At 39.6% G+C, this 26679-nt stretch overlaps 1 protein-coding gene across 2 annotated transcripts in view; it reads left to right on the top strand.

Annotated features, from left to right (window-relative positions):
* The window catches only part of LOC134799128 (protein doublesex), a 330707-nt gene that overhangs the window by 247121 nt on the left and 56907 nt on the right, over positions 1-26679 (top strand). Inside the window, exon 3 of one of the 2 annotated variants that reach the window (XM_063771529.1) lies at positions 1292-1485. In XM_063771529.1, coding sequence (XP_063627599.1) covers positions 1292-1464 — 173 coding nt within the window. In that variant the 3' untranslated portion in view covers positions 1465-1485. Of the gene's footprint in view, positions 1-1291; positions 1486-26679 lie in introns of those variants that run through there. The other variant, XM_063771527.1, reaches the window with a different exon arrangement.

Below are 26679 nucleotides of genomic sequence, written 5' to 3'. Positions count from 1 at the left end.
GTTACATTGTGATATGCTAGATATGTGTAAGTAAGTTCAGGTCATTTAAAATTTACATTTACCACGAAGTTTATAAAGATATTGTGTGCATGATATCAAGTTAAAGTTAAAAAACGCTCCAAGTGAAATCGTTGTACGCTGACGCTTGTAGCGTCGAGCGTAAAAAACCGATTCTTATCGCAAACGATATCCCACTTCTACTAATTTGCAGCGTAATTTTAATTCGCTTCACGCTGCAAACACCAGTACTTACTACCCCGCCACCTATGCAGTCGTAACAGTCATACCAAATTCAAACTGGAGGCCATTAAAAACTTACGTTATGACATCAAAATTATGTCATTTTGTTATGAGTGTCCGTGAGTGTTGCTCGTGCCAATAGATGTACGTGCAATAATATGTTACACAACGAAGGCCGCAAAAATATCTGACACGATCTTATTTGTAAAGCCATAAGAGCGTGTCACATATTTGACCGGAGCGTAGCGAAGGTCTACGTTTCGACTGGAGCATTTTGCTTTTGTATGTCCGGATGTTCTCCTCTACAGGTCGCAATTCTTAACCGAATCTCGTGAAATTTTGTGACTGGATTCTATGCCTAAATAATTTTTTTTTGTCCGTCCGGTTTTTTGATTTTTTTTTTAAATGGCGGAGTCATGATAGCTCGCGCCTAAACAAATAGTGGTATCGGTACCATACGAGTGTTTTCTTTTTGAGATATGTTTATAGATTAAATGGCCAAAAATTCAGAAATTTTATTTCGCTGGTTTCGGAGGTATTGAGATATTTAATTTTAATTTGAGAAGCAGTAGCTAAATTTCGTCAACCCGTCTAAGAACTATTTGGCTCAGTTTGTAAACGTTCGCTTTTTCTGTTTGCACAGAGGGTCTGGGTTCGATCCCCAGGAATTGTATGCTGGGATATTATAACTTTTTGTACTTTTTTACACATAAATTTCGTATTGTTTTTTTTTTAATTTACTATATTTAAAGCTCTTAGCACCATGTTATTTAAAGCTCTGCTCGCGAGGTCTACAGCTCACAGAGCCACTAGTTTTAATTTTTTACGGCCTTTGAAGAGTAACATGTTATTGCAGGTGAAGTGTACGGTCAAGCACGAGCGAAATAAACGCGCTAATGATAACAAAATTACATAATTTAGATATCAAAATGTACGCTTGAATTGGGCTCCTGTTTTCCCAAGTCACGTTGAAATGCTCGGTGGGCAAGTTGCCTACTTGCCAATGAGTTTTTTGTTCAGATTTTATTTAAACCCGTCTTGTTCATTCCAGCCTCCTGGGTGGTGCACCAGTGGCGGCTGTACGAGCGCTCGCTGTGCTCGTTGCTGGAGCTACAAGCGCGCAAAGAGTCGTTTTGCTGCTCGCCGCGCTACGTGTTGTCGCGCGAGTACGCGCCGCACCTGCCGGTACCGCTCATGCGCTCGCCGCCGCCAGCGCACTTGTAGCCCCACACCGCGCCGCGACAGGTACGTGCACAATCATATAAACCAGCGGTTACAATTTTATCTTGTAAGATTAGATAAAGACAGACAGAGACAATTATAGTGATCGTTATAATAAAATTATACTCAAAAGGGTTGAGTTGTTTGTAAAACCAAGGCTTGATGTCAGAGTTAATTAGCTATCTACATTTTTTTAAATTGAATATCAGATTTGTGTTCAGTGAGATTTGCAACTGTAATTTGTACCGCAAGCCAAGGCGCACATAGTAGTTAACGAAGTTAACGCGGGCCGCAATTTGGTAATATTTGTGATATAAATTAAATAAGTGTAAAACCGCGGCGAGTGGCAAATCAAAGCCGTTCATATATTTGGTCGGTTTGGTTTATTTGCCGCTCGCCGCTTCACCGGTCGCGTGCATCCGGTCCGCGGCCTAAGGCCATGGTGAGCGGCGTGTTCGACGCGGTTTAAATAGCGTCAAGCGTCAAAGTAATCTATATTTGTACACCCTAGTTCGTGTCGACAAACTGCGGCTCGCGGGCCGCATGCGGATCTTTGAAGGGGCAATTATGGCTCTTCCATTCACTCAAAATATTAATACTCGGGGTTCCTAAACTACGTAAAACAATATTTATGACTGTTATTCCTTGGCTGTTCTCAAAAGTTTTCCGACCGCTGCCCTCGAAAAGTATAAAAGTATCGAAATTATAGATGCTAAAATTATGATTGACGCTGCGACCATGCAGCAAGCTTCCGACGGTCCAAGGCCCTAACCTTGGTCCGCTTGGTCGGGGCGCAATTTAGGGGCACACCTGCACATGCAAATTTTCAGCTTAGTTATGTATATAACTATCAAATCTTAGTTTGATAGTTATATACATAACTATCAAATCTTAAAAATAAAATTTTACCCACTTCCCAACTGCCAATGAAGCTGAAAATTTGCATACATATGTAAGTCAGGTGACAATGCAATATTATGGTACCATCGAGCCAGGGTTGGGCAGTATTTCAATTACATGTATTTGAAATACGTATTTGAAATACATTTTTGTATTTTGTATTTGTATTTCAAATACTACCTGGAAAAGTATTTTGTATTTGGTATTTCAAATACTGAACTCACATGTATTTTGTATTTTGTATTTCAAATACTTCAAGCATCAAAATACATTTCTACAAAATACATTTAATTAAATTCTATAATCCTAAAATGGAACGTTTATTTAAATATAATGTACGACTTGTACGAGGGCAAATACAATGCGCGAGCTATTCTGCGCGGAACTTTTCGTCAACAGCCAGGGTATAGGGTCATTGCAGTATAGTTTCCGTCCATGCTCTAGTTTTAGACTACTTGACACATTAGCAAATAATATATTTCATTTTTAATTTACTACTTGCGAAATATAATTTTGATATCATCATCATCGTAGTCATGGCAAAGTCGATGGAGGAACTCAGCATGATGCTCGATGACCTCAACCGAGTTTCACAACGGGTGGGCTTGAAAATGAACATGGACAAGACGAAACTTATGTCAAAAGCCAATGTTGTGCCCATCCCAGTCTCTGTTGGGAACTCGGTACTCGAAGTTGTTGACTCGTACATCTATCTAGGACAAGTAGTCCAATTAGGTAGGTCCAACTTCGAGAAAGAGGTCAACCGCCGAATCCAACTCGGTTGGGCAGCGTTCGGGAAACTACGTAATGTCTTTTCGTCCGACATACCTCAGTGCCTCAAGACGAAAGTCTTTAATCAATGTGTGTTACCAGTGATGACTTACGGCTCCGAAACGTGGTCTTTCACTATCGGCCTCATCTCAAAACTCAAAGTCGCTCAACGAGCTATGGAGAGGGCTATGCTCGGAGTTTCTCTACGTGATCGAATCAGAAATGAGGAGATCCGTAGACGAACTAAAGTCACCGACATAGCCCACCGGATTAGCAAGCTGAAGTGGCAATGGGTAGGCCACATTGCACGCAAAGAAGATGGCCGATGGGGTCGAAAAGTGCTCGAGTGGAGACCACGGACTAGCAAGCGCAGCGTAGGACGTCCACCCACAAGATGGACAGACGATCTTGTTAAGGTCGCCGGAAGACGCTGGATGCGGGTCGCTTCCAACCGGCACGTATGGAGGACCAGTCCTGGTCTGGTCCATAATTTTGATATGTAGACAGATATATATATATATTGTTTCGACATTAAGGATTGAAATCAGTCCAAATTTGTGCAGCAATGTAGGTTTATATTCAAATTTCGTCAAGTGGACGAAAACTAGCGCAATGACCCTATAAGTTTTTAGGAAAGGATATTCGTTAAAAAAAACTAAATGATTAAACAAAAAAATTGAAAGGTATTTTGTATTTTGTATTTGAAATACATTATTTTAAACACTGTAATTTGTATTTTGTATTTGAAATACCCGTCACCAAAGTAATTTGTATTTGGTATTTCAAATACTTTTAAAAATGTATTTTGTAATTTGTATTTGAAATACGTGGAAGCCAGTATTTTGCCCAACCCTGCATCGAGCTGAGCTTTTTAGAATTATCTCGATGAGTATTAGTTGAGAGAAAAGTACAGTCAACGATAAAAGCTTGTACCAAAACTGAGATTTTTTCCCAAAACTTATTTGACCCTAACTGCAGAATACACATGTACTATAAATATACTAATTGTACTAACTATAAATGTGTGTATTATTGTAGCAACATACATCGTCAATCAGATAGACTTATCGGTTAAGGCCCTTACCCTACGGGGTCATCCATTAATTACGTCACACAAATTTCTTGGTTTTTTGACCCCTCCCCCCCTCCTTGTCACACTTGGTCACATTTGGCAAACCCCTCCCCCCTGATGTGACGTCACATTTCTTCAACGAAATCGGCAAATATTTATTTATTATTTTATCAAAATATTTTTGACAAAAGAAATATTAGTAATTTTATAACCCAAAACTGATTAAGAAATAAAATTAAACGAATAAAAACGATTAAGTATAGTTTCAAAACCTTGTTATTTAAATGTATCTATATTAGCGTATAAAATAATTTAAATACATTTGCGGTTACTGATGAAGTTAAAGTGACGTCACAAAGTTTGTGACTCCCCCTTCCCGCTTGTCACAACATGTCACATTTTCTTGACCCCCTCCCTCCCCCTAAATGTGTGATGTAATTAATGGATGACCCCTACTTATACATGCAGTATGTAATATTTCTCGTCCGGGGTGTGGCGCGTCCGCGGCAATTAGCCAAGTGAGGAAGGACCTGTTAATCGTCGGTAATTAGGTAGTGATATATGGTTGACTGCGGAACATGAAGTAATAGTACTACACAACGGATACGTTCCGCCCTGGCCCGAATGGAATCCCATCCCCCGGTTTATGGAGGGTAGAGCTAAGGAGAAAACTCCTGTATGGGAGAACAGTTGCAAAACTTTTTTTTAACATTGAAATTAGAGTCGGCCGTCCGCAATCCGGCCATATAACTCTTTACGGGCCCCACTGATTACCAGTCCGCCGGACGATATCGGCCTGTCAGCCCTGTACAAAATTTGACAGCTCCGAATAACTGATTAAATTTTATTATTTTACCTTTTATCCGATGTTTCAGCCAGGTTGCACTAGCTGAGGTCACCGAAGACCACACCACATATGACCAATGAAATTTAATCGCGTTAGACCCTTTAATAACATTCCTAAGTATTAATATTAACCAAATCCCGCAATGTTACAGTTCAATGATAATAAGGTTGGAATAAATACATACTTACCCTAAATTGGTCAGTATGTAAGAACAAGTACGAGCAAAATTCACACGAAAATGACATCATTTAGGTACCATTATGATGACAAAACGTTTACGTTCGAATCGGCCGCCCTGTTTTGTGTTCAATAAGAGTTAAAAGGACGATATCTATAAAACACTGTTCGTCACACAATGCGCCAATAACTTTGTTCTAATATGTCTACAAGCAGAAGTCTTTAATTTAACGTCTTTTTAACGAGGGTGTCAGGCTACCACAACAGCTGATGGCTTATAAAGCCACTATACGACCACTACGAAACATATTTGAAACGACGCAATTTCCTTTAAATTGTGTTTCTTGGGATTTCGATAGTTTTAAGAAAACTGATTGTATTTGTATGTATTTAAAAATTATTCGTTGGTGATTTTTTTTATTAATGGTATTGAAGGTCTTGAGTTTAACGATGACTTCTGAAACCTCCACAGGGATAAACATAAAAACAACTTTATAATATAGCACTTGACTTTATTCTAACTCCGAATAATACGATTTATTATTCTAACTTCAACTTCACCTTAAGTGTTTACAGTTTCAATCGATGGTGACGACTGACTACTCCGGGTAGCATAGTCTAATAAAACATGGTCTTCCATTCCCAGAGTGACACGGGCCTACGTCACAACAACATGGCCGCTATATATAGCGCTATCGCATATTATCATATAGCGCTGTCGCATGATGACGTAGGCCCGTGTCAGTTAGGTGACCTAGAAAAGACGGGAATGGAGTACCACGTACCCCCCAAAATAGACCCACACCGAAAAAAAAAGGTCAGATGGTCGCTTTCATATATTTGCCTACGCCAATTCTTGTAGTTAGTTGCCAACTTACTCCAAGTTAGTTAGATCCCAAGCCCTTATGAGCCGTGGCAAAAAGCCCGGGCAAACGCGAGGAAGATGATGATTTTCGCGGTTGGCTGCCAGCGCGCAGCAGAAAACGTTGGTAGTTCCGTCGCCTACAAGCTACAACAGGTGCAACAAAGAATGCTTACTTATTATATTCATACTGACCTGTAACATTTCGGTGTAACACGATACTTGTCATACAACACGAGCAACAGCGGTCAGTGCAGCGAGCCGAGCCGCTCGGCGCTCGCGCCGCGCGTTCCACTCGGCTGTCGATGGCGGTTTTTTCGCGAATCCCTTTGAGTGTTACATTACAATGTCAGTGCAGGTTCACGAGCGCGCTTGTCAGGTCTCGGGTATTTTGAAAAACCAGGCAAGTGCGAGTCGGACTCGCGCACGAAGGGTTCCGTACCATAATGCAAAAAACGGCAATAAAAAAAACGGTCACCCATCCAAGTACTGACCCCGCCCGACGTTGCTTAACTTCGGTCAAAAATCACGTTTGTTGTATGGGTTGGGAGCCCCACTTAAATCTTTATTTTATTCTGTTTTTAGTATTTGTTGTTATAGCGGCAACAGAAATACATCATCTGTGAAAATTCTGTCAACTGTCTAGCTATCACAGATGGACGGACGGACGGACAGCGGAGTCTTAGTAATAGGGTCCCATTTTACCCTTTGGGTACGGAAGCCTAAACATGGAGCACAAATGGCACAGCGTTCGAGACGAGTATAATAAGATAATAACACGATGGAATCAAATACAATTTATAACACTCTTAAGTAATTAAATTTTCATGTACAATTAATTTGTAATTCATCGCTGCTTCGCGCTAAATTATGCGTAAAGGGGCCCACTGATTAACAGTCCGCCGGGCGGTATCGGCCTGTCAGTTGTTCGGAACTGTCAAAATTTTGTTCTAACTGACAGGCCGATACCGTACTCCGGCGGACTGTTAATCAGTGGGCCCCTTTATACAGTTGCCATCAGATACATATATCGGAGCGGCCAAGGTGCTCACAAATATCTGAAAACGGACTCTTAACACCTTGACAATAGAGGTGTGTTCAGGGCTATAACCGCGAAAAACGAATTTCGTCAATGCGGGCATTTTTCTCTGTCACTCTAATTACGTCTTAGTGAGAGTAAAAGAGAAAGATCCCCGCAATTTGCGAATTTCGGTTTTCGCGGTAGGCCCCCAGATATTAGTGAACACCTTGGCTGCTCCGATATATCTGATGGCGTCTGTTCTGCGTGGCTTGTCCTTTAATTTGTAAGTACTAACATATATTGATCAGATGGACAATCAAAATAAGACGACCAAAACCTTAACGGCCATTAATGAAATAACTAACCGTTCTCGGCTAAATTTATTACTCGCCTTCCTCATTACTAACACATCAGTTATCTTTTATAGTCCTGGCGGGCTAAGATGGTCGGCTCTTTATCATTTGTCACCATGCCTGTCACGTTCTAACAAATATGTCAGTGCGAAAGTGACGCATGTCATGAAAGTAAGGACGCGAAGCACGAAGAATTTCGTACATTGACGCCTGTTCCCTGTAGTATATACGCACGCCGCCGCTTTGTATTTCTATAGCACGCGTGTAATTATATTGCTGTTTCGCCCATGATATAGTTTGTAGGTTTCTAATAGAGCCCCACGGCTAATCCTATTGTCTATTTTTAAGTAAAACCGCACGTGCTACTTACCTGCAAAAAAGGGTCTTAATCATTCTATTTGGCACCTGAGCGCGGGCTAGTCCAACGCTCAAAAAACCAGTGTAGGTGCGCTCTCCGATAACGCGCCTTTGTTACGCATCTCGATAGCACATTTTAGACTGGTTCTGTAGCGTTCGACTCGCCGGCACTCAGTAACCAGTTTATGCAGGTGGTTGTGGCACGTGGCACGAGCGGTTTTACTTAACAATAGACAATAGGATTAGCCGTCGGGCTCTATTAGAAAGCTACACACTATACCGGCGGTCAATGACACTGCGTGGACGGCAATATAATTAATGAATGATGCGTGCGATAGAGATAGGAATAGGCGGGTCAATGCACGCGTGCACCCGAGCTGCATACATTGCCATTGTTAGTAGCTCGGTACTACTAACAGGGCTAGCCTGTATTTGTAATGTGCAGTTTTTTGGGCAGTTGCGATAAGTCTGTGACAACCCTGTGTTTTTGTGCGGTGTAGGCATTTACGTAAACGTCAAAGGCGTCGGCCACGATAAAGTGTCACTATGAACAGCTGACAAATCATTTCCAATAACCGTTTCATAATAAGATTATACAATTCGAATCGTCCTCCTGCACTATAGGGCGCCGGTGCCAATATTCTATTCTGAGCTATTAAAAGCTTTTATTTATGTTGTTCTGTTAGTATGTTAATTTCATTAATTTGTTAGTGTGAGTCAAATCTTGGATGCTAAATTTGACCCACTTCCCGATTTCCGATTGAGCTGAAATTTTGAATACATATGTTAATCGGACGACAATGCAATATTATGACGACATTGAGCTGAGACAGCGGAGACAGGAGGTGGCCAATGGCCATGGGAACTCTGTGATAGATAAAAAAACACAAAAGCTACATGATTGTGCTTGAGATTGTTTGTCTTTTTTTGATTTTTTATCTCGATGAGTTAATACTAATGTTGCCTGTGTACAAAAACAGTCAGCGATAAATGCTTAAATAATTAGAGTTTTGTCAAAAACTTATTTTAAAATATACCACGTATAGTTTTGATACGACTACATTTTACGAGTATGAGGCCCTAATGAACAAAGTTTAATGTGGAAAAAGTAGTTTTATGTAGTTTTAAAATGTACAACTTTTATTTTTTCTCATAAAGTAATTCAGCACGTAATGTAACTTTGTTTTTATTCAACATGTCACATTTATTGACACGACTTCTCTCGAAATCTCTAAAATTTAAGGTGCAGTAGGTTCAGAAAACGGAGTTTTAAAAAGTCGCGCTTTTTGGGATCACAATGCGGCTGCCATAAATTAAATTAGCAAACTTGAGGCCTTTCTCGAGGACTGTATTGATGCGAATCCTGAGTTTTTTTTATTTTCGCACGGTAGATAAAAATCACGAACATAGGTCTAAAATGCACTTAAAAATTTGTAATAAACTATGAAAAAAAGCTAAAAATATGATAATTGCTTCTAAAAATCGGCAATATCATGTTTGAGGGAACGTATCGATTACTTGTTTATTTATATAACATACAAAAAAATAATAATTAAAAAACATAATTAAAGAAATTTACATAGTGTCTTGTTTAATCTCGTGTAACTTGTGTTATGCCTTAGTAAGGCACAACCTTACACATTACTAATACTCTAGCTTGCGCTATGATTGTGATGTCAATATTTAGCAAATATTTTATACCATCTGTTACCGTAAAAAAATATAGATAATCTACCTTTTTTTGAAAAAATAATACATTTATTTTTACTTGTTTTCCTTCAGTTAATTTTGAAGTACTTTTGGAAAATTTTCTGTAATATTTTGCAATGAACTTTAGTTCGAGTTTAACCGACTGACACTGTCCTCTCTTCTTCAAACGTGACTAAGCCCTGCAGTGCCCGAAGCCGGATTCGAACCGCCGCCGTCGTTTAATTTCACGGTTAACGCCATAACGCCGGTCCCGGTCATGGCATTCGGTTTGTCACGAATGGAAAATTAAAAAAAAATCATAGTATAATCCGTGATAATCCGATGTGTTTCCGCAAAAATAAAATAGCGCGGTTTTAGTAGCAATTTTCATATTTTAGGCTTTTGTGCATCAATTGTTACAAATTTTTAAAGTGCGTTGGTATATACCTGTTCGTTTTTAGGGTTCTGTACCCAAAGGGTAAAACGGGACCCTATTACTAAGACTTCGCTGTCCGTCCGTCCGTCCGTCCGTCCGTCCGTCTGTCACCAGGCTGTATCTCACGAACCGTGATAGCTATATAGACAGTTGAAATTTTCACAGATGATGTATTTCTGTTGCCGCTATAACAACAAATACTAAAAACAGAATAATATAAAGATTTAAGTGGAGCTCCCATACAACAAACGTGATTTTTGACCGAAGTTAAGCAACGCGGGCGGGGACCCCACCCGACGTTGCTTATATCACCCATCCAAGTACTGACCCCGCCGCGGGGTCAGTACTTGGATGGGTGACCGTTTTGTTTTTGCATTATAGTACGGAACCCTTCGTGCGCGAGTCCGACTCGCACTTGCCCGGTTTTTTTATCTATCAAGCGAAAATCGAAAAATTAGGATTCAAATCGATGAAACGGGAACACCCAAATATTCCGAAATATGTTTTTCCGACTTTCATAACCTCGATTTTCATAATCCCGATTGTTTATATGTCCGAAATATCGAAATTACGACTTTGAAAACCACGAAAGAAGAAAATCACGACTGTGTTATTTCCGAATACTTAAAATCCGATTTTCATATGGACGAAAGCTTAAAGTTCCGATTTAGAAAAAATCCGATTTTTTTTCCGAATTTGTCTATTCCGAAAAATCATTGACCGATCGGAAATAAAGTAATTCGGTATTCAGAAATTCGATCTTTTGTAAACTCGGAATAATGAAATTCGTGATTTTCAAAATAAGACTTAAACGCACTTTGTTAAGTCTAACTAACCAAAATCCGAATCGGAGCACCCCACTACCCACGTGGTCTTGTCTGTCCTACCCCTAGAGTGTATGTAAAAAGCCGGAAGCGCGGAGGGGAAGCAGCCCTCGCCCGCCGTAAGGCGAAGAGGCTGCTATGCCCGTAGCGCCGGAGCAGATGCGGAGCCCAACAAAAAAACTGTTGCCAGAAAAGTGGCTTAGGTTAGGTTAGAACTGCAACCCCACGAAAACAAACTGTTTCCAGAAAAGTGGGTTAGGTTAGGTTAGAACTGCGACCCCCAAGAAAACGAACTGTTGCCAGAAAAGTGGGTTAGGTTAGGTTAGAACTGCGACCCCACGAAAACAAACTGTTGCCTGAAAGGTGGGTTAGGTTAGGTTAGAACTGCGACCCCCAAGAAAACGAACTGTTGCCAGAAAAGTGGGTTAGGTTAGGTTAGAACTGCGTCCCCCAAGAAAACGAACTGGTGTCTGAAAAGTGGGTTAGGTTAGGTTAGAACTGCAACCCCCAAGAAAACGAACTGTTGCCAGAAAAGTGGGTTAGGTTAGGTTAGAACTGCGACCCCACGAAAACAAACTGTTGCCTGAAAGGTGGGTTAGGTTAGGTTAGAACTGCGACCCCCAAGAAAACGAACTGTTGCCAGAAAAGTGGGTTAGGTTAGGTTAGAACTGCGACCCCACGAAAACAAACTGTTGGTCGCCGAAGGCGACCAGCAAGCCGACGCTGCGGAGGCGAGCATTTATTGTGCCTGCGCTTTGATACGCAAGGGCGAAAGGGCTGCTTTGCCCGTAGTGCCGGAGCACGAATCGATTAATTCGGAATTAAAAAAATCGGGATATTTAAAATGGCATTTCGGAATTCGTGATTTCAAAAATCGTAAATGTTAAATTCGGTGTTTATCACTATCGGAATTTTTATATTCGGAATTATGTGGTTCGGAATTTAAAAAAATCGTCTTTTTTGCTATTCGGAAATATACACTTTCGTGATTTTCATCGTTCGTAATTACGACAATCGGAATTTTGATGGGTCGAGCATTTAAAAAACGGAATAATAAAATTCGATATTCTAAAATTCGGCATAAAATATTTCGGAATTATGTAGTGTACCCCGATGAAACCACTAGAGAAAATCCTCGAGATTGCTTATACATTTTTTGACAACCGTATTCTGATCTAAAAAAGCGTAACGATTTTCCAATAACTCCGCTGTCTGAACCTACGACATCTTAAGAGGGAAGTATTTATAGCACGTGATCGTCTGACGTCCATACAAAAAGAGAAAACGTTTTTCCACTTCTAATTATTATCCATTCTCCGTGGGTTTTTAGTATGTTATTGACACAGTGAAAAACTAGGTTTATAGGTTTTCCTTTTTTCAAAATTTGTAAATAAGCGAACCTAGACCTAGAATATATTATGCGGAAGCGGTCGATATCAAAATGAAAGTGGTATGTTATGATTTAGTTAGTGGAAAACGTTTTTTCCCGAAATGGATTTTGTATGAAAAAAGTACCTACCTTTTGTCTGTAGCTATACAATATTCTCCTCTACAATTTCTCAACCGATTCTCAGGATATTTTTTAAACAGGTTCGATGATTATCTTCTTCTTCTTCTTCTTCCTCGGTCCCTCATTGCTGAGGATCGCGACCATGTATGCTACGTCTCCACAGTGTGCGATCATAGGCCGTATGGGTCACGCACTGCATGTTGCCGCCAACCACCCTCTTCACAACATCAGACCATCTCGTGGGTGCTTTTCCTCGCGCTCGCTTGCCCTCTATTTGGCCCAAGATAATCTGCCTTTCTAGGTCGTGCTTTTCGCTTTTCGCTTGGTCGATGATTATAGGAAGTTTAATATGTACCCTAAACCGGCGAGCGTGTATGAGGAATGTTATGAAAGTGAAGGAAGCGAAAGAGGTATGTCAGGATCGTAGCTAGTGGAAATCCGTGGTCTCTGCCTACCCCTCCGGGAAATAGGGGTGATTATATGTATGTATGTTAATATGTATATAAATTTAAAAGTGGAAAAATTACTGTCTTGGGTGAGACTCGAACTCACGGCCTCTGGATTTCTGGGCCTCGTTCGAGTCTCACCCAAGACAGTAATTTTTCCACTTTTAAATTTATTCTAAGCTTAATGGCGTCGTTCGCAGGCGTTTCTGCTTGTTAAAAATAAAAATATGTATATATTCTGTTTTTTTTTAAGATTACTACATTTTGACTGACAAAGGTCTACACTTCTACAGCTCACACAGTCATTAGGTTAAAATACACAAAACTAGTTTTAAAGTAAACCAACCAAAACATTGCAGTTCCCGTGAGCTCGCTCCCAGGTCATAATGCAAGCAATAAAAACAGCGCAATATATAGCTTTCTCGCACTTCCACACCCATAAAGACGTGCGAGAAAGGGACGGAGCGCTTTAACGACGGCCACAAAACGTTTATTAACTACCCACTCGTAAATTACGTAGTCTTACTGCAGTTTTTAAGTTTTTTAACGATGCATCGATTTTGCTTACTTAGCAGTGGCGGAGCGGCCGTGGAACTCGGTTGCCTCAGGGTTGCCCACCATAAAACAATGAGGTCTCGCATCGTCTAAATGAGCCCTTAAGCGTATAAGCGTCATTATTGATCAGTACGGTTACCATCAGTTTGTCACTGACATAAACGCCGTCGAGAACGTAATTTACTTTCTATACATCTCGCTCGCACTCGCATATTAGTGCAAACGGAATGTATAGAAAGTAAATTACGTTCTCGACGGCGTTTACGTCAGTGACAAACTGATGGTAACCGTACAGTGCTCAGCTCAGACAGTCGTAAGCCGAACGCGCTCAAATAAGCTGTTGACGATTTTTGTCTGAACTAGACACGCGGTAGCATGTCCAGCCAAGTTCAAAGAAAAAGGAACTGGCGACGAAGCAACCGTGTGTAATATTACACGAACCATTTCGAGCTACTTTTGACCCCTTCACAACTTGAAACCTACTTAACCTACACACATGAAATTTGGCACATGTATTCAAGCCCCTTAGCTTGTCCAAAACACAAAATTTCATAAACGTAGCTCAAACAGTTATTGATAAATTAACGTTTAAAAACCGGCATTTTTGTGACTGACTGCATGGCATATAGATCAAAAACCTAACCCACTTCTAGAGATCACTTAGACCCTTGCACCATTCCACCAACCCGGGGTTAACCGGTTAAACCTGGAGTTACCATGGTTACCAGTACAATTTGACACTGGGCTGACGGTTAAACCGCTTAACCCCGGGTTTGTGGGATGGTGCAAGTGGACCTTAGAAACTTGATATTTGGCATGAAGGTAGACTATTAGGCGTAGGTATACAAAAGTAAAAATCTGAAAACTGAAACTTTTTGACAATTGACCGCGCGTCAAGAGGGTCTCCTTTTCAGCTTGGGCAAACTGCTTTCATGATGAATACTGTAGTAATTTCTGTACAAAAATTAATGATATCCCAATAAAAACATAAATGTGAAGTAAGAGCCAAGTCATGAAGAATATGTGTCGTCGACGTCGTCGTTGACTCGCCGACAAAAGAATTGAGATCTATACAAAGTTCCTTTTCGGGCTGTCAATCCGGTCAATCGTTTTTGCAACCGTGATAACGATGTACCTTTACGACATTATAAACAAAATTCACACCATTAAAAATGCGCATAAAAATGCGGGACTGGATCGTACGGATATGGCCGTTGAGCGACCTACCGCAAGCGAAGACACATTTCAAAAATGGAACGCGGTGCGAGACGGTCGTAAAACGAACCTCTGAGTGATGGGGCGGTTGGAGAGATATATTATCGATTTTTCGTTCAAGGTTGAGGCCGCGACGACGAAGATTAACTGATTAAATATGAAGTTTTTTGCTTGTGTGTCGATGCAACTTTGTGTACAATTTGTGTGAATGAATGTTATGAAACACCTGAGAGCGCTGGTGGCCTAGCGGTAAGAGCGTGCGACTTTCAATCCGGAGGTCGCGGGTTTAAAGTAGTTTAAACCCCGGCTCGTACCAATGAGTTTTTCGAAAATAGTGTACGAAATATCATATTTGATATTTACCAGTTGCTTTTCGGTGAAGGAAAATGTCGTGAGGAAACCGGACTAATCCCAATAAGGCCTAGTTTCCCTTCTGGGAAAAATCGGCGTGGAAAAATGTAGGAAACGCGGAGAAAATTGAAAGCCTCCGTTGACATTGCTTAGTACTGATATGAAAGAAAAGTCAAAATTTCAAATACGGAACATTATTATTTGAAAAAATATAAAGCAGCAACTAAAAACATTTTACATAATTTATAGACTAATCTCAGCCAAAGCAGCAGCAATATATCGACTACAACAATACCTGTCACATCACTGTTCGACGCGCCGCGACGTCTGCTGCTCGTAAAACTTTTCGCGCGTAAACGTCAAAATTGACACCACCCAACAGCTGCAGCGCTGTACAGCGACTAGCCTCCACGAGTCCGTCTAATAACAACGTTGATTTACAGCGGCTTAAATCTTGCAAAGGTCGACGACCGGCGAAATTAGATGCGCGGTTTGCGATTTTTTTTAATTTGGAACGATTTGGTGTCATCGTGTCAACTGTCAACGTTGCAGTTTTTATGTTTTTTAAATGGTATAAACACTATAAACTTAAATGTTTTATTGAGATTTTAATTAGATATTTTTTTGCGCTAATAACCTAGATTTATTTATTGAATGTTGTGTTTATCTGGCATGGGTATAGGACAGGTATAGGGTTGTATAGGAAATATACAGCGGTCAAATCTTACAAAAAATCTCCTAAAAACGCAAAGCAAATATTGTCTATTTCATACATTTTGGCTAATCGGATGTCTTTGTTTTGTATGGGAGAGCCAACATTTTTTGCGTCTAATAGTAAAAGTTGTTTAGTCTGATTTATATATATTTATCTCGCTTCTAACTTGTTATGTATGAAAAATAAAAAGGGAATTGGAAAAAAACTTGAAGCCCTTCATTCTTCATAATTTCCTATAAGAAAACTAATAAGAAAAGACTGAAAGTAGTTAGGTACCTGCGCCAAAGAGAGACTATTGTTATTTTTATTATTAATTCTGGACACGACATAATTATACCAATGTAAGCTATAACGTTTTATTTTAGACGCTTGCTAATCTGTCCTTAACAAGTTATCAAAATTCATCCAAATTTACGACTCCATCTCGCAGATAAATTATGCTCGCTCAAATTTTATTACAATTAGCAAGAAAAGCTTCTCCAGGCTTGGTTGCTCAGATAAATTTAAATGCTCAGACAATATTTTATGGCTTATTTTAGGTACATTTTACGAGCGAAGACGGGTCTGGGTGAATGTCTGGCTAGGTTTATGTCTGCGACTAGTGGTATTTCAAATATGGCAGGCTTAGGGCTTGTATTTACACGGTTTTAGTACTTATAGTAGGGATCTTATCACATTGCTATCGGGAATATGAGAAATTGAACGCAAAATTCTAGTTTTTATATTGATACTTTTGTAAATGTGAATGGGTTCTAATTTTGCGTCCGTGTTCGCTAGTACCATAGACAAAACTGCATGTTCATATTAAACAAGGATAAAATAACAATGTGCCTTCTTTGGCGTTATAACTTTTTTCCGATCGAATATGAAAAATCAAGAGGCTCTAGTTTTTCCCCGTTCTTTTTTTATTTTTCATACATTTTCATATATTTTTATTTTTCATAAGTCATACTGAGCAACTTTTACTATCGGACCCGTCCCGAAATCGCAAAAAATAAGTTGGCGAGTGCCAACCAAACCAAACCATACCAAACATCGACATCTTTTTTTTTGAGTTTTTTGGGCTGGTCCCATAGTAAAAGTTGCTTAGTATGAATGACCTACGAGTATATATACTTATTAAGCTCGTAAAGTAAAAAAATACCCTGTACCTTGACCCGCGCTCCTGGTTTTTCCTGGTGCAAAAGCTGTCCATCGCAATTCAACGCGCCGGAAGTAGCGCGAGGAGGCCACTTTCAGTAGTTTTTATTTTCCTTGTTTAATTTTAGATATATTTAGGGTTCTCAGTTTTAATTTAGTTATATTTACTAAGTTATTTATCTATCTTTTTTTTTGTCATTACTTGAATACAATATTCCCTGTATGGTGCACTCGTATAGCAATGGTTTTAGGTATGAGGCATGAAGTAAAGCGGTAATAAACAATAAAGTTTCATACCTCGCTACACAATTTCCTGAAACGGGGTAGGCAGTAAAAGGTGGGGGTGGCTCATACCAGAGAAGAGAATTGTATGCACATGCAGTCAGCAGCAAAAGTTGCTAAGCGGGCCAGGTGTTCAAAATGATCTTGACGCGACTTTATGTTAAGAGAATAAGAGCGTGTCAAGGTAATTTTGAACACCTCGCCCGCTTAGCAACTTCTGCTGCTGACTGTACTTACGTAGATGTGTTAGTACAGTCAAGCATCGAATAGATAGGCCACAGTATTGACCGGTCTGGCCTAGTGGGTGACCCTGCCTGTGAAGCCGATGGTCCTGGGTTCGAATCCCAGTAAGGGCATTTATTTGTGTGATGACACGGATATTTGTTCCTGAGTCATGGTTGTTTTCTATGTATTTAATATTTGTATATTGTCTGACTACCCACAACACAAGCCTTCTTGAGCTTACTTAGTCAATCTGTGTAAGAATGTCCTATAATGTAAAAAAAAATAACATTTCTTCTAATAAACTATACTACTATTGTCGCCTGGCTGACGGGACATAATAACAAAAAAAAAATGTCTTTAGCTTCTTGATTCGTCTGCCATACTAATAAAAGCTTTATGGCACAGATGCAATAATGCCATTGCAGACATGTCGCTGTAAAAAAACCCAATGTAATTGTTTTCGCGTCAGTTCCACGTAACAAAGACGAAAAATACGGTATAGGCTAAAATATTCTCATAGACAAAGGACCATGGGCAACTTTGTATGGAGCCTGGACCCAACGCCAACAGAAATGAGAGTAAGGTTATTAGATAGGTATTTCTATGTACTACATTTTGTTCTATGGGCACCAAGCGGAATTCCATTGCAGAACTGAGATATTGGTAGTTTAGCCAAAATGTCGTCACCCTTATTACCTAGGCAATAGAGAGTGAGTAAGTAAATTAATTGCTGCAGGGTAGATGTTTGCGCACCGCCGGGCGAGGCGAGCACACCGAATGATTTGCCGCGCTCGCCCGGCGGTGGACTCTATTGCCTAGGTAATAAGGGTGACGAAATTTTGACTAAAATACCAATTACTCAGTTCTGCGATGGAATTTCGCTTGGTGCCCATAGAACGAAATAAAGTACAGATAAATACCTATCTAATGACCTAACTCTCAACTCTGTTGGTTTTGGGGCAATTTTGACGCATAGTCCTTTAAAGGAACGCAAAAAAAGGTTTAATTACTCATTACTGGATCATAGCACCTAAAGTGATTTCAAAATTAGTAATTCCATAGGTTTCCGTTTGTCCATGAGTGTATAATACGTTTAAGGCACCCAACTCAGACTCAGACTTTAAATCGTATGGAGTAGGTACTTTGGAGATTTTTAACTTTTATATATAGATGGTCAAGCAAATCTTGTCAGTAGAAAAGGGCGCTAAATTCAAATTTTCTATGAGACGATATTCCTTCGCGCCTATTGCTTCTGTTCTGTATTATTTTACATTAACTATGAACATTGTATTAAGAGATCAATAAATTAAACTAAACTAGTAGTTCGCCCCGAACTGAGATCTCGCGGTTTGCCAAAAATTATATAGAGCGATTGACTTTGTTGCACCTACTTACTCGTATAGTTCGACATAAAATAGTAGAAAATAATTTTCAAGAAAAAAAAAACCGACTTCTACTTATGGGGGCCGGTGAAAGATTATTATTGTACATAGATGGTGCACTATGTAGAAAAGGAGGTAAAACCACCCACTTTTCTAGTAGGTAAGCAGCATTTCGTTTCTGTAAGGGTCGCAGTTTTAGCCTCATGAACCCACTTCTCTGATAGCAGTTCGGTTCTGTGAGGATTGCAGTTCGAACCTAACCAAAACCACTTTTCTTGTAGCATTTCGTTTCTGTAAGGCTCGTAGTTCTAACCTAACCTAACCCACTTTTTTTCGTTTCTGTAAGGCTCGCAGTTCTAACCTAACCTAATCCACTTTTTTTCGGTTCTGTGAGGATCGCAGTTCAAACCTAACCTAACCCACTTAACGGCGCGTGCGGTGCGGTGTACGGGGGTTTGAGCGGGAGGGGCTAGTAAGTTTGGCATCATTATACTTTATACCTACATTTTATGGTAGGTAATCGTAGTGGTTTATTTAGCTTAGGTATCAGTGGTTTTCCGGGTCAAGGTCCGAGTCCGGGTCCGAGTCCGGGTCTGGGTCCAGTTCCGGGTCCAGGACCAGGTCCAGGTCGAGGTCCAGCTCTAGGTCTTGGTCCAGGTCCAAGTCCGGGTCCAGGTCCGGGTTCAGGTCCAGATAAGAGCCCGGATCCGGGTCAGGTCTGGCCCAGGGCCAGCTCCGTCAAAATCGAAATTCGAAATCGCCAAACGTGTAGTAATTGAAGAGTTCTGTTCTGATCATCATCAGCAGTTCCACTTCATCAAATGCTACAGTTTTTAATGTAAATTCTTGATTTTCTGATGAAAATACACAAATCTCTATACGCAAGCCTTTAAGATTTGAGGAGTTCCCTCGATTCCTCATGGATACCATCATCAGACCTCGAGCTTGACAAAAATGTGGCTTAAAAACTTAACTTGCTTAACAAACATAACGAAGAGGACAAATCGCCAAACGTGAACTATGCGTCGTTGAAGAGTTCCGTTCTGATCATCATCAGCAGTTCCACTTCGTCAAATGAGACAGTTTTTAGTGAAAATGCTTGATTTTCTGATGAAAATACAATAATCTCTATACGCCTGCCTTTAAGATTTGGAGGAGTTCCCCCGATTCCTCGTGGATCCCATCATCAGAACTCGAGCTTGACAAAAATGTGGCTTAAAAACTTAACTTGCTCTAAAAAATACATAACGAAGAGGACATATCGCCAAAGTCAACTATGCTTCGTTGAAGAGTTCCGTTCTGATCATCATCAGCATCAGCGTTCAGACTTCATCAAATGTCACTTTTTTGAATGTATGTGCTTGATTTGTTGATAAAACACATAAATCACTATATGTATGCCTTTAAGATTTGAGGAGTTCCCTCGATTCCTCATGGACCATCAGAACTGGGTTTTGACAAAAACGGGACCAATCTGTATGCATATGCATACAATCAAAAAAATAATTTTCAAAATCGGTCCAGTAATGACGGAGATATGGAGTAACAAATATAAAAAAAATCACAATCGAATCTCCTCCTTTTGAGATTTGGAAGTCGGTTAATAAATGAGGGCGCCACTTTCTACGTAGCTGTCACCTTTTGACGTAAAATGCTTACACAGGGCAACAATTTATAGTCTGTCAAGCCATTTCCGTCAACTCTGGTAGAAAAAAGCGGCTAAAAAATGTAGGCGCGAAGGGTTATCGTCCCATAGAAAATTTGAATATCGCGCCTTTTTCTACTGATAAACTTATTTGACCGACTATAGTATGGAAATTTTAGAGTTCCATTTTATTTAATTTTTACAATTTTATGTCCCACTATAGGCGGCAATGGATCAAAAATCGCGTGGATATATTACAAGGTCTGTGGAGCCCTTAACTGATACTGTATCTGTGGTAAGCCGAAATATTTCCTGTCAAATGTCAAATACCTATATGTATATGTTTATTTTTATCTTACTAATTATTTCAAAATGGTAAATTTAAAAACGATATTATAAAAGTGCAAGCCGACAAGCCGTGCACTTTCATTTGATACCAAACTCGCCCATACTTTCTTGCAAAAAGATGTCTAGAATAGCAAGACCCCTCACAAATAGCTTTTTAGCCTTCTAAGCTCTTCTAGCTCAATAACCCCTTGATCGAGCCTGCTCATAATTTAATGACTAAAATATAATGCCCTCAACTACACGTTTACCCAATTTAATTTAAATTATAACAAATTTACTTAAGTTCTTGAGTATCAAACTATCCTCTAATAGTTCAGCTTATAAACATCGAAATGCCGGGACGTGCCCCTAGCCAGCCGCGTGTCCCAAGTCGAATGTAAGAACTTCGTTCGCTTCGCTCGCTCGTTCGACTATGGAATTTGGCGGCTTTCACGGGCCGAATTTGCAGGCTTGCCAAAAAATGTAACAGTACTATCCGGTTGTAAATACATTAGTACAGGTGACACATACATCCGTGATTTATCATCTTACCACATTGTCTATGGTCTCCACGCTCTATGACCACTTTAAGCCATTCAGTAATCTGTCGTGTCCATCTCCCATTGTTCAGTCTAACCAAGTGTGCTCCCTGCCACTTTAGTTGGGTGATATTTTAGTTTGCCGACAATAACGTTTGACAATACAGTTACCACAAAATGTATGGCGCCATACAATATTGTTTACTTAAGAGGGGGCATAAAGCTAAAAGTAAGAAAAGATATAGCGCGCCACGCGGAACTTGCGACGGAAGACTTGGTGATCGCGCGGGTTTTTAACGTTTTACTTCAATAACTCTGAAATTATACATATACTTGATATACTAAGATTATACTGATCCTGTTGTATGCAGGGTAACGATAAACAATTGAAAACAAAACCTTTTATAGTACATCTGGTGGCTCTGGTGCTACATTACGACACCAGTACGTCTACCACCAGTTTTGACATTGACATAACGCTCACGTCTACGTAATTTACTTTCTGTACATCTCGCTTGCACTAATATGCGAGTACGAGCGAGATGCATAGAAAGTAAGTTACGTAGACGTGAGCGTATATGTCAATGTCAAAACTGATGGTAGACGTACAGGTGTTATGATAAGCACATTACGTAACTGTTGGTTTGGAGGTCGAGGTTGGTACGTCAATAATTTAAAGGGCCATGTACTGTAATAGTTATTTACGATTCAAGTGCGAAAAGGAAATCCGCAAGGAGTGTTTTAAATCGACACGAGTTGCGAAATACCTTTTCGCACGTGTATCGTACAACGTTTTACAGTACATATGGCCCTTTCAATTTTCGACGTAGTTGCGAACTTCCTATTTTTCGCACTTGTATCATAAATAACTATTACGGTTTTGCTTAGAGTTTGCCCTCGCAGTAATTTATACCTTGTTTAAAACATGTAAAAATTTAATATAAACATTGTGTTAGCCCCCTCTTAAGCTGTCAAAACATTTTTACTCTAGTTTACGCGTAGTCTATGGCACAATCAACTAAGAAATATCTTTGACAAGATTTCAACTAAATAGCAGTGTGGAAATGCTCGTAAATTTTATCTTTCGCAGTGGATTGTACTTTAGTTTTAGGTGCTCGTAAAAATACTACCAATCTACGTAGACGGCTGTCACTCTCGCGTAGAGTAGATAAATCCGTTTGTCTTCAGTAGTGGGCAAAGTTTCTTCATGGGGGGACAGAAAGTTTAAGAAATTTCACATGGCTAGAATCGCAGCAAAAATGCATTTTGATTTGACACCGTTAATTAGTCTAGCTGTCTCCTTTACTTATGCATCAGTTGGTTGGTTTGAAGAGTACAGCCTACAGTTTAATTTATTGCTCCTGTTACGGGAAACATCCGGTATAATACACCAATTGCCCGAACGAGCGCGAAGCGCGAGCGAAGTCGTACCTACGAAAATGCTTTTCGTAGGTAGGCTGTTCTCCTCTACAGATTGTATTTCTTAACCGATTCTCGTAAAATTCTGGGATATTTTCGCCAATAGGTAGGTATAGGCACTGTTCTGTAAAGTATATAAATCTTGTATTAACTAATTACCTTTAGCAGCCTCTTAATCTTGTATTAACTATTACCTTTTTTCCCCTGAACAACTAAATCCCTTTGCAAAAATGTAATACTTCATATTCTTCATTTCATAACAAGCGCGCATGAAGCAGCAGAATTCAATCGGAGATCGTGTGGTGTGTACCTTTCCTTCTTCTTAGCTATTCCTTCTTATTTCTTAACTTTTCTTTCTTACCTTTTCTAACTATTAACTCTTTTCCAATGAACAACCAAATCCCTTTGCAAAAATGTAATACTTCATAACAAGCGCGCAGAAGTCGCAAAATACGCCGGATCGTGTCGCATGAAGCAGCCGTTTCAATCGGAGATCGTGTGGTGCCCGATACAGCGGGATAATGTATTGAACGACATTCGATGACCATATATAGGCCAATTGATTGAGCGAGGGCGAAGCGCGAGCGGAGCGTCTTCATTTCAGCTTGGAGCCTTCGTAGTCGCGTTCTTAACCGATTCCCGTAAAAATTTGTGAGATTTTTTTGGCTCACAGAGCCAGCAGCCTCTTAATCTTGTATTAACACCTATTTCCCCAGAATAACTAAATCCCTTTGCCAAATTTTAATACTTCATCTTCTTCATAACAAGCACGCAAAAAGGTACATAATATTAAGTATTATGTTCTTCAAAACGCGCGGGATCGTGTCGCATGAAGTAGCCGTTTCAATCGGAGATCGTGTGGTGCCCGATACAGCGGGATAATGTATTGAACGACATTCGATGACCATAATCGGACCAATGGGCTGCTACAATGTTGCGCGCGTGTGGCTTAAGGTGGAGGCGGTGGCGGGTTAAATATTATATAGTGCGACATACAAGACTGCTAGGCTGAAATGGGACTGGGCCGGTCACGTCTGCCGCATGCATCCAGCAGACAGATGGGCTAGTGTAGCTAGCAAGTGGATGCTAGAAGAAGGGTGCGGACGCGGCAGGCCCAGACGGAGATGGGGTACGACCTAGACACTTTTCTCAGTAACTGGCCAGAGCAGGCGCTATGTCGGGAGTCGTGGAAGACAAGGGGAGAGGCCTTTGCCCAGCAGTGGGACATCTTAATAGGCTAGAAAAAAAGGGCGACATAAAATAGTAGAAATAAAATAAAAGTGAACAATAAAAAATCTATACTAAATTGTTGCCATGTTTAAGCATTTTACGTCAAAAATGTGACAGTTACCTTACGTAGGAAGTGGCGGCCTCAATAATTTTCTACAATTTCTTGTCGGACTATAGATGTCGCGTCAAATTATCAAGTCAAATTCAAGTCTCTTTTGGTTGAGCTTAGTTTAAATATTTGAAGAAATATGTTTGTACAGTCACCTGCAATAATATGTTACTCTTTTCGAACGCCGCAAAAATATCTGACACGCTCTTATGGCTCTACAAATAAGATCGTGTCAGATATTATTGCCGCTTTCAAAGAGTAACATATTAATGCAGGTGACTGTACCGTTGAATAGGGTTAAGATTCTTAGAACTGCCATCATCAAGTGAGACTAAGGTCAAGATAATCAGTCCTCCTCTATCCCCCTTATTCATAAACGCGCTACAAACCTCAATTAACTAATAATCGTTTGTCCTTATCTGTCATTTTGACTTAAGTATCTGTCAGAAAGGGATAAAACATAATTTAAGTAAATCAGGCCCGTAAAGTTTTATGAATAAGGGGGTATGTCTATACTCTAAAATAATAATAAAAAAATCTTAAAATAAAATGGTTTCTCATGACTTGTGCCGTGTTGTGGTATGCCCAACAGGTGCAGGTCTTTGCCCTCTCGCTGCTCCGCCAATAGCGCGAGATCGGGACTCTCGGGAATGACACCCTTTTATAACACGCTAGCCTCTGCACGCGGCTCTGTCTGCAAACATGTCGTTATAGTCACAATTCAATTCAATTCAATACAATACCCTTAATATCGAAAACACATGTCAAAATATACAATAGGTAGGTACACAATAAAATTAGAAATACATAAACCACACTAAATTAAATAGGAATATAAACCAATGTCAAATAAGTAAGTACTTACATAATAAATACAAATGTCAAAAATAATAGTATACTTATACAAATGTCAATAAAACCAACAAAAAACGAATAAGTTTTTGGCAAAAATTTCATTTTTGGTAGAAGCTTTTATCGCTGACTGTACTTTTCTTACGACAGACAACTAAATACTCATCGAGATAATTCTAATAACCCCTAACACAATTAGGTTGCGTTGTTTCATCACAGAGTTCCTATGGCCACCTCCTGTCTCCATCATCATCTCATCAGATCAGCTCGATGGTACCATAATATTGCATTGTCATCCGATTTATACATGCATGGAAAATTTCAGCTCAATCGGAAACCGGGAAGTGGATCAAATTTAACTTGCAAGATTTGATTACAGACAGACAGACAGATAGACAACGGGACAGGTGAAACTAAATAAAAGCTTGTAGAAATACAAACGTCGCAAAATATTAAAGAATCATTTTACATTTAATTTACAATAAAATTCTTTTACCGTGAAAAATGCCTGGTCAATCAAAAAAGCTTTTTTCTACTAGTCGACTGTAATTCTTGAATTAAGATTTCTTATACCAAACTGCAATTGGGTATTTTTAATGTATGGGCCCCCAACTCAACTATAATATTCATATCGATACAGTTTAGTCAACTATAATGAAATGGACCAATCACATCTCGCCGCGATCAAGAGGACGAAACAAAACCATAGCTCAAATTAATTATTTTAGGTTGTGTAGTAGAAACAATTGGTTCATAAGTCAGAAACGCGCATGTGACACCCTTAATATAGGAATATCCATAGACTACGAAAACCACTTAGTGTTGCTTGTTAGTCTCTATGTCTATAGGCTACGGTGGCCAAAATCGAGAAAACAACTGTCTAAAAATTGAATTTAGCTCGGTGCAAGTACCAGGGCCTCATGAGTTACGAAAAGGTGTCGTTGACCAGCCCGCCATAGGGCGCGGGGTGCGGTTGGCCGGGTCGCGTACCAGTATGAAGGTATCGCGGCTGTTCGCGAATCTTAGCTGTATACTTTTGGTTTGGTTTGTTTGTATGATTCTACTAGTTTAAAGTATTATTTTTGTTGACTAGTAGAAAAAATATTGTATACAATAGTGATATAATCAAGCTTTTCAATCTCGTACCTTACACGGTACTCGACTGAAAAACTCTCTATTATATCACGATTGTATAAAATACTATTAACTTTTTAACAAATAGCTCATAAGAAGCCGCCTCTTTTATTTCACGGCTCAGGCTGTTATAAATTTTAATACACACAATAATAACTATGTATTTTCATAGACACAATAATAATTTTTGATGCGTGAAAACGAGGTAGCGCTACTCTCTACAGTCGTTAGGTACCCTTACTTACCCCCCCCCCCCCCCCCCCCCCCTTATTCATAAAACTTTACGGGCCTGATTTAGTTAAATTATGTTTTATCCCTTTCTTATAGATACATAAGACAAAATGACAGATAAGGACAAACGATTATTAGCTAATTGAGGCTTGTAGCGCGGTGATGAATAAGGGGGTTAGTTATATAAGTAGGCTGTCTGTCTTGTTCGTTAGTGCTGATATAACTAATGAATGCATTTTTTTATTATTATGTTTTACTCGTGTTTTGTTAATGACAATAAATAAAATACATAATCTGATTTAATTATTATTAGATAATAGACTTATAATAAAGAAACATGTAGGTATATGTTTCTTTATAAGTCTATTAGACAAGGAAAAAATGATAAAGCAACATGTAGGTAATGAACTGGTTTATTCTTCATACAAAAAACCGGTATTATTACGTTCTTTTTCGTTATTTGGTTTATTATTTGATTTGACAATCTAATAATACGGAGTTGTTAACTAAATACATGATTCAGTCCTGCGTAAAGATCATAAACTAATTTAAAATCTTGGGCTATTTCGGGTTTTACAAAAAAAACCGGTTCCGAGCCCTGG

Source organism: Cydia splendana, chromosome 18, assembly GCF_910591565.1.
Source record: "Cydia splendana chromosome 18, ilCydSple1.2, whole genome shotgun sequence".
NCBI classification, from domain to species: Eukaryota; Metazoa; Arthropoda; class Insecta; order Lepidoptera; family Tortricidae; genus Cydia; species Cydia splendana.
The sequence above is the reverse complement of the archived record's forward strand: the minus strand, read 5'-3'. Positions and strand labels throughout refer to the sequence as shown.